This window comes from Bufo bufo, chromosome 1, assembly GCF_905171765.1.
Source record: "Bufo bufo chromosome 1, aBufBuf1.1, whole genome shotgun sequence".
NCBI lineage: Eukaryota > Metazoa > Chordata > Amphibia > Anura > Bufonidae > Bufo > Bufo bufo.
Genome location: NC_053389.1, coordinates 489,717,530 through 489,730,103, shown reverse-complemented (window position 1 = coordinate 489,730,103; position 12,574 = coordinate 489,717,530). Strand labels below are relative to the sequence as shown.

The following is a 12,574-nucleotide window of genomic DNA, read 5'->3' as shown; positions in this document are numbered from 1 at the left end:
GTGTCTACCCTATGTAAAGGACCAGGCGTGCAGATATATAGTAGGGTGAGTCTGTACAGTGATTAGCTGCAGGTTTATTAACCTCCTGACTCACCCTGCCTGTCTGTACTATCTGTGTGTGCTGACTCTCCAGTGTAGTTCTAGGAGATGTAGCTTCCCACTGGTCTCCCTGTTTCCTGCATGTAAGAGCTGATGGGAGAAGGATGACAGAGCAGAGAGGATGGATAGGCTCAAGCTGTATCATATAGAAACACAGTTTGAGGGGACAGCAGCCTTGTGTCAAGTGTCTGTTACTTGCTACCATTACACAGGCTCAGAGCAGTACAGTCTGGATGAGACTCCCCTCTTCTGTCTCTGCATATCCAGGCATCATGGGAAATGTAGGATTCATTAAGAAAACCATATCTTAGGAGAAGGAACCAAAGTGGCAGACAACCCACAAACTGCACGTGAAATAAAACGGGTACACACAAAGCATACACAAGAGCCTCTACCTTATTCTTTAATAATGGCTTATCCTGCACTATATAGGCAAATAAAACCAAAATCATGAAGTGCTTCTTTAAACCGATTATAGGCTTCTGAACGTCTAAATGCTTGGGAAATAATCTTATCAGACCTATGTGCCATGTGGATGCAGAGCCTACAAAATATTGTACTGCCTTTTAAAGGGTTTTCCTGCTTCTGTATATTAATGACCTATCCTTGAGGGCCCTTTACACAGGCCGAGAATCGCCTAGATCATTGCTAATAAGCGTTCATAGTAAAAAACTAGCAAAACGCTTGTTCGTCTGGTAATCCGATCGTTTGTGTTCGCATGCAAATTACCAGAAGCAGATCATGCTGTGTAAGCACGGTCTCCTGCTGGCAAACAACGCGTCAGTATGGGGGAGAGCTATGGCATAACGATCACTCCTCCCCGTACTCTGGAGGAGATCGGAGCAGATTGTTGGGGGAACACTTCCTTCCTGACTATCTGCTGTAATATCAGCCCGGGACCTTTAGGATGGGTCGTCATTATCACATCGGGTGAGGGCCAACAGTCAGCAACCCCCTTATTAGCTGTGTACAGCAGGTAGCTGTGCGGGTTACTGCATCTCTGCACCATTTAACACCATTGCTCAAATCGCACTAATTACCTTAAGTAAACCTTTCTGCCTCTCGTGGTATAGTTATCGTAAACTGGAAGAAGGAAAAGGAGTCAATACTTATTGATTTCTTGTACACTTTCCCGGGATATAAGATTGGTCTGTTGCCCTGATTTACAGACATTTATATTCACGGGCAATACAAATAATACCGGCAAGGCAGTCAAATCATGCAAATCGTTCCTGCAGGTAATGGTTCCTAGTCAAATCGGCCAGATGCAGGTGGAGAGTCAGGAGCATGCTTTATGGTCCTGATGGACGATGGTGAGAGCAGATATCCCTCTAATTTCTTTTATAGAAGTAGTATACGCTGCTTGTCGCATGGTGTTATGGGGAGTAGTGGTAAGTCGGTTTTGTAAGGAGAGCTGCTAGAGAATGAAGGGAATTGTTGGCAGCTTTTTCTGTTGGTGTAAATCTTTATTTTCAGGATTTTACCCCAAATAGTTGGCCTATGTGTTAGGTATATGCTTTTAAGCATTTATTTTTTTTAGCTCTGCAGTAGATATTGGTCGGAGTCCAGCTTATGCCATTAAGAGTCTAGTTCCCTTCAAAACCTATTAAAAATAAAAAGAATCAATGCATCTTCTCTCAGCTTCATCTATGATATGATGTAGTATTGATTTAGAGTGTACTTGTGAAGAAGCGGGTGTCTTTCTGGAGGTACTGTGAGTATAGGTACAAGATGCGCTAGCCTGGTGAAAGTCAGAAGCCTCCTCAAATGGTTGTCTCACCTAATCCTCGGTTTTAGTATTCACAGTTCATGCCTCAATATGCGTTCTGTGGTTCCATACACCACATCAGGGGGCCGACCAGTAAAAATCATTTTGGGGGCCCACGATGCAGCTACATGCAAATTTTACCTAATACCCCTTTGTGAGCACACACGTGTTTTTTCAGTAGTAGTCGTGCCTCAGACTGTTCATTTCCTGGAGCCCCTGTCCGTATCCTGCCGACTGGCTCTTATCTTGGAACACGGGGCCCTCTTAGTTAGGTAAGCCTGGAACACATACTCAGCGGCAGGCAACGGCAAGATGATTTATGATGGGGGAGGGGGGCCCTGCTGTTACAACAAGGTGGCAGGTCCCTGGGGAAAGAGGATACTGGCTAGCCTGCCTATGTGCCTGGAGTTTGTCCTAGCCACCCAATGCTTATATAATAATGGGAGTATAGGCTGGTTGAGATGCTGCATGGCTATATGCAGTGCAGTCATTGATTGATTTTTCTCACTTATATAGCGCTGACATATTCCGCAGAGCTTTACAGACATTATCATCACTCTGTCCCCAATGGAGCACTTAATCTAAGTTCCCGATCAGTGTAATGGGCCAGTCCAAGCCTGAACCACAGCCTCAGCTCTGAGGATAGCCAAGCAGAGCCAATAAAAGACAAAGTGGCCTTTGCCCTTTCATTCTAGGGATTGATCAGTGTCCTAGCATTTGAACCCCCACCGATCACAACTTTTGACATGTCACTGACAGTGTCAAAGGATTTATATAATTTTAGGTACCCTTTAAACAGCTCTAAATATTTTAGCGGCCACAAAAATATATCAATGACTGATCTTTGTCATTTCAAGAAATTACCATTGGCTATTTAATTGATTGTCGGAGGAATACTTTGGGGGAGTTTGATTATGTCTTTTCCCATGGTTCCCCTGTGTAAACACCATAGCTTTGAAAATTTACCTACCAGACTGTGTCCTTTTCTGCATCGACACTGGGTGCATTCAGTGCATACGCAGATTTAGGCAGCCTAATGTTTTTGTATCTGCGCACAGACGACCAATGGGCAGTGAAGGGGGCTTCAACGTGTGTGCTGCCATAAGGGATGACTTATGCAATGGTATGTCACCCTATAGAATATCAGTTAACACATTTCTGAAATTCCGTCATAAAGCTGCCAACCCCTCTAAGTCAACTTAAAGGGGTTCTGGACTTTGTTTAAACTGATGATCTTTCCTCTGCATAGATCATCAGCATCTGATCGGCGTGGGTCCGACACCCAGTACCCCCGCCGATCAGCTGTTTGAGAAGGCAGCGGTGCTCCAGCAGCGCCGCTGCCTTCTCACTGTTTACCGCCGGCCCAGTGACGTCACGACTAATATCAACTGGCCTGGGCACGGCTAAGCTCTGTTCACTTGAATGAAGCTTAGCCGCATCCAGGCAAGTTGATACTAGTCATGACATCACTGGGCCTGCGGTAAACAGTGAGAAGGCTGTGGTGCTGCTGGAACGCTGCTGCCTTCTCAAACAGCTGATCGGCTGGGGTCCCGGGGGTCGGACCCCCATCGATCAGATGCTGATGATCTATCCAGAGGATAGATCATCAGTTTAAATAAAGTGCAGTACCCCTTTCAGTGTCCTTGAGCTCATGTGTCATTACTCAAAGATTTTTTTATTTTTATATTTGTTGGTATTGTCAGGTTTCCTTACATAGTCAAAGGTTTCCACATTATTAAGAAACGTAAAAAAACTAATGACAATCTCCTCTTCTAAGATAACATGGTAACAGCATGCCCAATTATATCTTATATATATAAAAATGAATTTGTCTGTCTGTGTCTGTACTTTATGCACAGTCAAACGACTTGACCGATCTGCACCATATTTGGCACATAGGTTGGTCGGTTGTCCGGGAAAGTTTTATTTTTCGGCACTCTAGAGCGGATGGTTCTTGAAATATATATATATATATATATATATATATAAAATAAAAAAAAGGTATTAACCGATAGGAGCTTGCAGGTTCTTCACTCATCCTAACTGCCAAACATGCAGTCACATGAACCTTATTAGCCAATAGGCCTTTCAGTCTTGACATACACACAATTTTACACCAGGTTTCCATAACTCAGCCATTTTTCTTCACTGATACAGGTTACTGGTAAGGGGGCTGGCTGCGGTGGAGGTCACATTTTAAGGGTGTGGAGCTCTGTGACGTTACTGTTAAGGGGGCATGGTGCTGTGGAAGACACTGTTAAAGGGGTTGTCCAGGATTTTAATATTGATGACCTATCCTCAGAATAGGTCATCAAAATCAGATTGGTGGGGGTCAGATTAGCTGTATGAGGAGATGGTACACGCACATGATGTCTCCTGGCACTCTTCCTGTTCACCGCTGCTATCTATGGCAAAGCAGCAGCGAACCGGAAGGCAGACTGCGTGCACCGTTTCCTCATACAGCTCATCGGTGGGGGTGCCAGGTGTCGGACTTATGCCTAAAGATAGGTCATCAATATTAAAAGCCTGGACAACCCCTTTAAGGGAGTGGGGCTCTGTGGAGGTCACTGTTAGGGGGTGGGGCGCTGTGGAGTTTACTGTTATGGGGGACACTGTGGATATGTTAGCCACGCACAAACATTAAATTAGTTGAAATCTACCAGTGTGAAGCCGGGTCATTCTGCTAGTTAATGATAAATGCCTACCCTATATCACAGGGACCACTTTGCTAACACTTGGAGATGTGATGTAATCATTCGGCTATATTCACAAAGTGGACACAAAAAACGAAGAAATCTAAGGCTGGTCCTTGGGTTCAGGCCTCTGCCTCTGTTCCGCATTTTAGATGTTATGGATCCACCTGTGGCTTTTGCCACGTTCAGTGGGTGTAATCCATGTGTGGACACCCACCACTGTTAACAGCAATTTCCATGAGGAAAAGAGTTTTCTTACTTGTCATTATTTCCTTTGTGAAAGAGACATCTCCAGTGATTTTCTTTTTCATGCTGTTCACACAATGGCTTCCATTTATACAGGCGTCATGACAGATCCATTATGATATTGTAATGGATTTCATAATGAGTCCATCGTGCCGTTAACTTGACTGGAAAAGAGCGAAGTGTGAACCCGAATAGTGCCTCTGCAGGGTTAGCTGGTCAAAATGGACTCCTTTTTAGTCATTACAAGCTGCTGGAGATAAAAACACCAAATGGACAGAATTCAAGTTATCGGGTGCTTGGGTTGTAGGTTGACATCTGGGCTCTCAGCTGTGGTTCTAGAAGTGATTTTACTGTAGGAAAGAAATATTGTTTGCAGAATTAACAGCATATATTCAAATGTCATCCGTGACGGGACTGTGTGTTTGTTCCCTGACGTGGCGTAGCAATATTCCTGCCAAGCTATTCATACTGTTTTATTTCAGCACATTACAATACATAAGTACATGATAAATTATTCATTTGGGTTATTACGCAGGTACATGGCAGAGGACAATACGAAGCCTGGGCAGAATCTCTGCCAGTTACTAACCCCAAACAATATGTGATAGTTATTGCTCAGTGGTGTGTTTATTCTGCATATGAATAGCTGGGCTAAAATACGAATGTGATTTTATTTTGATATTAAATTTTGTCAATTTTTAACGCCTGGTAGCCATGTGGCCACATAGTAATTATATTCTAAATTGGATTTGGATTCTTTTCATTGGTGCTTGTAGGCATTGCTGCGTTGAGTATCAAGGCTTGTTTTTTCAGGCTGAATAGTACGCAGAAGAAGTATGTCCACCTGAGCAATATGCTGTTTTTGTTTAGTTCTTCCTCAAAACTTCTACGATTTTTAAATAATCTAGAATACCGGCGCCACCCATAAGCAGAGTAGGCCACCGCGTAGAGGGCACTCTGCCCGGGGGCGCCAGCCGCCGCCTGCGCCCCACCCCCTACTTTGTCATCCATCTGACATCATCTCCTTCTGTTCCTGTACTTGCCGGCGCATCATCATCTCCTTCTGTTCCTGTACTTGCCGGCGCATCATCATCTCCTTCTGTTCCTGTACTTGCTGGCACATCATCATCTCCTTCTGTTCCTGTACTTGCCGGCCGGATGCGATGCGATGAGTTTGTTCACTTCGGGCAGAGAGAGCGGCATGCAGCTGACACACAGCTACGAGACCCTGATGTATTTAAATCTCATTTAGGCTTTCTTTCAGAAAAGTTTCTCCTGGGATTCGAACTCACGACCTTTCACATCAGAGGCAAGGCATTTACCCTCACAGCTATGAAAGCTGTATTACCAGTTGCTTAAAAAAAATATATATTTTCTACTGTAGGTAACTTTGATACCTAGTGTACATCCATACACATGTCAGCTGCCCCAACACACCCAGCTCTGCTCCATCCATACACAGTGTACTGGGGCAGCTGTCATGTGTATGGATGTACACAAAGTATCAGTTATCTACAGTAGAAGTCTTATATATATATTTTTAAGTAACTGTCTATACAGCTCTCATAGCTATGAGGGTAAATGCCTTGCCTCTGATGTGAAAGGTAGATTTGCTTCTGTTGACAAAAATCCTTGCACCGGCCCTGACTTCGGGCGCGCGAGACCAGTGACCTCCAGAGGTGGGTCTCGCGGGATCACGCGCCAAAGACACATGATCTTTGCAAGAGCCAAGGCAATGTGGACCTGGAGCACAGCGAGGAGCAGAACCTGGTGAGCACCCCTGGCAACCGCACTCTGACAACCTGCACTAGGGTGTCAGAGGCTGCAGGACAGTGACTGGCAGCAGGGTGGCACACACTTGTGTACAGGGGTCAGGGCACACCTGCTGCTTGACTAGGGGCCATAGATTCTGACTGGCACAGGGTGCCCAGCAGTGGCACATGGAGCCTAATAGGAGGCACAGACTGTCTGAAGGGCTATGAATGGTACAGGGTGCAGAACAGTGCCAGACTGGCAGAGGGCACAAGGCAGCATACTGTTTTATGTTGCCCTGGTGGCACAGGATTTCAGACAGTGGCTGAATGGCGCCTGGCAGTGAATAGGTGGCACTGCTCGTGTTTGGTGTGCCAACCTGCTGAACAGCGCAGAGTGATTGGCATCACTGGGATGGTACTAGGTGGCAGACAATGGCTGGATATTATATATACATGACCATAGTCAGACTGGCACAGGGTACGCGACCATAGTCAGACTGGCACAGGGTACATGACCATACTTAAATGTGGCTGAAAAAGGGGCGGGAAAAAGGGGTGTGGTCAATAGGCGGAGTCAAGGGGGCGGCAAAATTTGCTTTTGCCTAGGGTGGCAAAAATCCTTGCACCAGCCCTGTTGACATGTCAGTCTGAGGAGTGCTCCTCAGCTAGTTGAGCATGTTTCTGGTATGAAGGTGAAGACGAGTGGTTTTAGATCTGGTATGTTGGTATGGTGTTGGTGCGATTGGTTCAAGGCAATAGTTCCATCATTTCTTGTTCTAAGCAGCCTTCAGATTGAAACCCGTTTTCCTGACCACACTCTTGAGCCATGAAAGAAGAGGCCCTCCTGAGGCGCAGGTCATGCGCTGGGGTTTCATCTGGCACCTTCCTCTCAAGGCCTGATGGACGAAAACTAGTCCGAAATGCATCATTTGGAGGATACAATGAACTGTCTCCTGCACTTCCAGGTTTGTATATGATCTGTCATTTGACCATGTATTTGATCGTTTTACCTGACTAAAGGTAGAAAAAAGTGGGGAAGAAAAAACGGGTGTAAAGGAAAACTGGCTTAGTTGCTCATAGCAACCAATCAGATCCCACCTTTCATTTTGTAATGGAGCTCTGAAAAATGAAAGGTGGAATCTGATTTGCTATGGGCAGCAAAGCCAGTTTTTCTTCACACCAATAAATCTCCCACTTCTGTCTTTAGTAATAAGATGACAGTCATAATAGGTCTGATTCACTGTCGCATTATAGGGGTATGTTCTCTCCTTTTATATATAATTTTGGATATTATTTTTTAATGTGTAATTATCCACTTTCTTTTGGAGGAGAGAACACGACTGAGGTGGAAATGGGTCTGGTCAGAGAAAGAGGAGGAAGCTCCCTGAGCTTTGGGCTTTGTGTGTGGTCCCATAGTGGCTGCTTTTGTGCTCTGCATTTATGTTCTCCTTTGGCATATATGATTTTATTCGTGAAATTAAAGGCCATGTATCAAATTCCAGAGAAAAATCATCCATGTTGCTCAAAGCAACCAATCAACAAACACAAAGAGCTGAAGTTCAGTTGCTACTGGCACCAGTTCAGAGCTCGCCTATTCTATATAAGCAGGGTATAGGATGTATTGTATTTATATTTCAGCATTTAAAACCTAATTTTTTTCCGTCTTGTGAACATTTAGGTTGTCATGAGTATTAAATATAACAGCAGCAGAGAGGAAAGAGAAGGTTACTGTCGTCTGTCATTAGACTTGTGGTGGATTAAGCTGTACTTCGAAGTTTGTGTTTTATTTTACTGTAAAAGTCTGCATTAAAGGGGATCTGTCAGCACTTATGCCATATCCGTTTTATAAAATACTTGCCTTTCCCATAAAATAACAATTCCGGAACGTCTTTTCTCTGGAGCATTTTCTACTCTGCATTGTGCCGTTATTCCTCCTAGAAATGTATGATGAATGACAACTGGGTGTTACCAGATGGCTGCATGTCCCTGCATGCTCTGATATTGTCCAGTCAGTGCTGAAACTGTCAGTCTATGTAGTGACACCCCCCCCCCCCCATGACAAGCTGAATGGTAACACCCTGCTGTTAATGTATTCATAAAATGTCATGGATAATGGGAGAGCAGCACAATGCACAGTTATGAAAAAGGAGGTTCCAGAATTGTGTTTTCATGAGATATACAAATTTGGTAAATCAGACATGTCAGGAGCATTTTTTAAGATGTAAGGGCTCATGCAGCGACCGTGTGCGGACACGGTCCCACCCGTAGTGCCTCCATTCTGCACCATATCATCGGGATTGCAGACCCATTCAAGTGAATAAGGGCACGGCTGGGCAACGGCCATGTGAATGAGCCCCTATCTTGTATTTTCACTGTTGCAATTGTAATTTGCTCCTTGCTCTCTAGAAAGTATGACACCTACTGTGAATTGTCAGATAGATGTGTGATGTATACATGTCCTGTTTCACAATGCCAGTGAATTAAAGGGGTTCTGCAGTTTGTTTTAACTGATGATCTATCCTCTGGATAGATCATCAGCATCTGACTGGCGGGGGTCCGACACCCGAGAACCCCGCCGATCAGCTGTTTGAGAAGGCAGCAGCGCTACGGCCTTCTCACTGTTTACCGCCGGCCCAGTGATGTCATGACTTGTATCAACTGCCCTGGGCGGGGCTAAGCCCCGTTCACTTGAATGAAGCTTAGCCGTGCCCAGGCCAGTTGATACTAGTCATGACGTCAGTGGGCCAGCGGTAAACGGTGAGAAGGCCGCGGGGCTGCTGCCAGCGCCGCTGCCTTCTCAAACAGCTGATCGGCGGGGGTCCCGGGTGTCGAACCCCCGCCGGTCAGATGCTGATGATCTATCCAGAGGATAGATCATCAGTTAAAACAAACTGTAGAACCCCTTTAAGCATCTCTTATTCGGTGTCCTCACTAGTCCTGGTCTAGCACTAGGAAATTGGAAACTAAATTGGCCTCCTCTTACTAGATCTGTGTGGTCATGGCTGGAGTGTTATGTTTAGGTGATCAGCTTTTTGTTACAAAAGCAGTTCCTTTTTCTGAGTGCTGAATTATTATTCCTCATAAGGGTATGTCCACACAGGACAGATATGCTGCAGATCTGCATGCTGTAAATCTAAGCGTTTTACAATGCAAGCAATGTGGATACGTTTTTAAGAAATCGAATCCATATACTGCCATAAAAAAAATCTGCAACACAAATTGACTTGTGGTGAGGAGTTTAACTCTCCAGCACGTGGAGTTATGTTGCAGATGTCCACCTGAACTTCACCCTTTTTGTGCCACATATTGTGAAAAAGTAGAAATGTCTCCCCTAAAGTAGTAGTTGTGAAAGGCAATAGATGTAGAAAATTGTTCAGTTGGATTTCTAGAGTCTTTACTTCTCATTACTTGTATAGTGTAATACCCTCCAGATGTGTTTGCCTGGTTAGGACATGTGTGGATGCTTTGTGTTCTCATTCTATTAAAGAAATCTGATGTAAGCCTCATGTCAGCACATTGCTGTTAATACATCCTGCTAAGTACTTTCTCATTGTAATCAGGATCAAGGCCATCTGAGTAGCTGAAATGCACCATCTCCAAATAACTTAAGACCCTTGTGTGCGTTGTTTATAATCTTCACTATGATTAGACTAGATTTGAGACTATTTGTACCATTTTTATCTCCTGCGTTTTTTGTCCATTTTGTATCAAAGCGATTTCTGAAAAATTGGCCTTATTGTCCTAAGCTACCAATCAACCACTGGTAAAATGAAACATGAACTCCGAGGATAGATTGAGACTGGATTTTTCAGACAAGATTTTGAGGCAAATTTTCTTGCAGGTTTTTCGGCCAAGGCTAGAAGTGGATCCAGCAGGAGGGTGAAGTTTAAGTCCTTTCTTTATATTTCCAGTTCCTTTCGAACCCACTTCTGGCTTTGGCTACAAAAACATGCAGAAAAATCTGCCTCAAAACTTCTCCAAAAACAAGTGGGGTGGAATTTATCAAGCCCTGCAGGTGGGGTGGAATTTATCAAGCCCTGCAGCCCAGAATATTGGGTTCAAAAGGTCACAGATTAGGGTCTTCCAACTTTCAAGACTTTTTGGGCTTACCATATTTGTGCAAAATTTAGCATCGGTTGAATATTTACACCGCTCACTCTAGTTTTGAAAAGTAAGTAGGAAAGTGGACATGATTGTACTTTTGAGCTGCTCTAAGCCAGATCTATCACCTGAGACTTTACAGTTGCTTTAATTGTTACAGTCCTACTCCAGTAAAGGAGTGGCGTAGAGCGCAAGTAAGATCTGATATGACGGAGGTGTTAAGACTAGGGTCTTATGGTCTGTGGTAGAGGAATCCATAACGAAATTCTTAGATAACCCAAACCTTGTATGCCGAACTTGAAACACGAGTTCACTCATCTCTAGTTAAGACCCTTTTATATAGGCCAAAGATCATGGCAATTATCCTAAAACGCCCTGTGCCACGATGCTGCCAATCACCTGATAAACATAAAAGCATCGCTGGTGCGGTCATCTAAATCGTCGTTTCTGGGCAGCAGATCATGCTATCTAAATAATGATCTGCTAAACACTGTGTTTAGGGACTGCAATCTCTAGTGGGGGCAGGGCTCTGAAAAATGTGTTTGCAGGATGACTGCACTCTGGCTTCTCTCTTCATGGATACGCTTGATAGGTCTCTTGCTATATACAGCTAGAGGGGAGAAGTGGTAGGGGAGCTACCCAGCAGATACTGCTTTCAGAGCCCACAATCTACTTCTACTTGCTGGGTGAGCTTCTGGCTTTTGGGTCAAAAGTCTGCATAAAAGACTGCCAGAAAAACTGCATGTGACAACCACCTTAGCCCACTTTCACACGGTCAGTGTTTTTCATCAGTACCTGGCCTCACGTACCCGACCGTTGGGCGGCCGTGGCCATATTGCAGCCCACAAACGGCAGGTTGGCAATCCACGGTCGCTGGCCGTGTGCACCCCACATCACGGATGCGGACCCATTCACTTGAATTGGTCCGCAATTCCTGAGATGCGGAACTGAGTCACGGAACAGAACACGGGAAGCACTATGGAGTGCTTCCGTGGTGTTTCTTTCCATGGTTCCGCACCGCAAAAAAATATGAGCTGTGATTTTTTTTTACACGGTGTGGACATACCACGGACCCATTCAAGTTAAATGGGTCCGGCCCGCTGCACGTGCAGTGGGGACCGCAATTTGCGGTCCCCAATGCATGCAACGGCCGTGTGCATGGGGCCTTTGTACGGCAAAACCAGGAGCAGGTCCAAAACGGAGAGGAAGCACAAGTATTTCCATTATATTTTTTTCTCTGTAGGTTCCACTCCTGGTTTTGGCCTACAAATACTGACTGTGTGAAAGTGGCCTTAAATCCCTGGTAAATGTACTGCTGTGAGGATTCTGCCTGACAACTCCCCATATCCTCCTGGACTGCTGTGCTTGTGACACATGGAAGGTATAGAACACTAGGGTTAGACGAATCCATGCCAGAATTATTCCTTGTTGTGTGTAAATTTACAGCTTAATATTAGGTTTTGCATATTTCACAATTTGTTTGGTTACTGTCTAGCGCATCAACGTGGATATACTGTGCTCAGCACTCCTTAAAAAAAAATGGTATGAGAAATACAAAAAATGATGTTGCTAAATACGGGACTGTCTCAATAAACAGCGTTGTTTGAATGCCCTTTTTAAATGTCAGGGAGTGAAAAAGAGTTTTGTTTTTTTGCCAGTAAATTTCTCTCAGTATAGATTGGCATTGTTTTCCTTTCACAATAATGTGGGCTCCCTGACTCCCAGCATTCTTAAGATATTCAGGGTATTTTACTAGCATTGTGCGTTACTAGATTGTTTTGTTTCTTTTTCACACCTCTCACAATAAGGTATTTATACAGGTTTATAATATTTTTATGTGGCTGTTAACCAGGATGTGAAGTGTTTCCCCTAGTATAGAAAAGAATATAGAACCTGGAATTGAGATATAATTG

At 44.4% G+C, this 12,574-nt stretch overlaps 1 protein-coding gene across 13 annotated transcripts in view; it reads left to right on the top strand.

Moving 5' to 3' along the window:
* The window catches only part of OSBPL8 (oxysterol binding protein like 8), a 243,922-nt gene that overhangs the window by 186,401 nt on the left and 44,947 nt on the right, over nucleotides 1-12,574 (top strand). For 2 of the 13 annotated variants that reach the window (XM_040410167.1, XM_040410227.1), the window contains exon 2: nucleotides 7,345-7,525. The exons of 8 other annotated variants lie outside the window; for them this stretch is intronic. In XM_040410167.1, the coding sequence (XP_040266101.1) occupies nucleotides 7,387-7,525 (139 nt within the window). In that variant the 5' untranslated portion in view covers nucleotides 7,345-7,386. Of the gene's footprint in view, nucleotides 1-353; nucleotides 464-7,344; nucleotides 7,526-12,574 lie in introns of those variants that run through there. 3 more of the 13 variants (XM_040410183.1, XM_040410235.1, XM_040410176.1) reach the window with 2 other exon arrangements.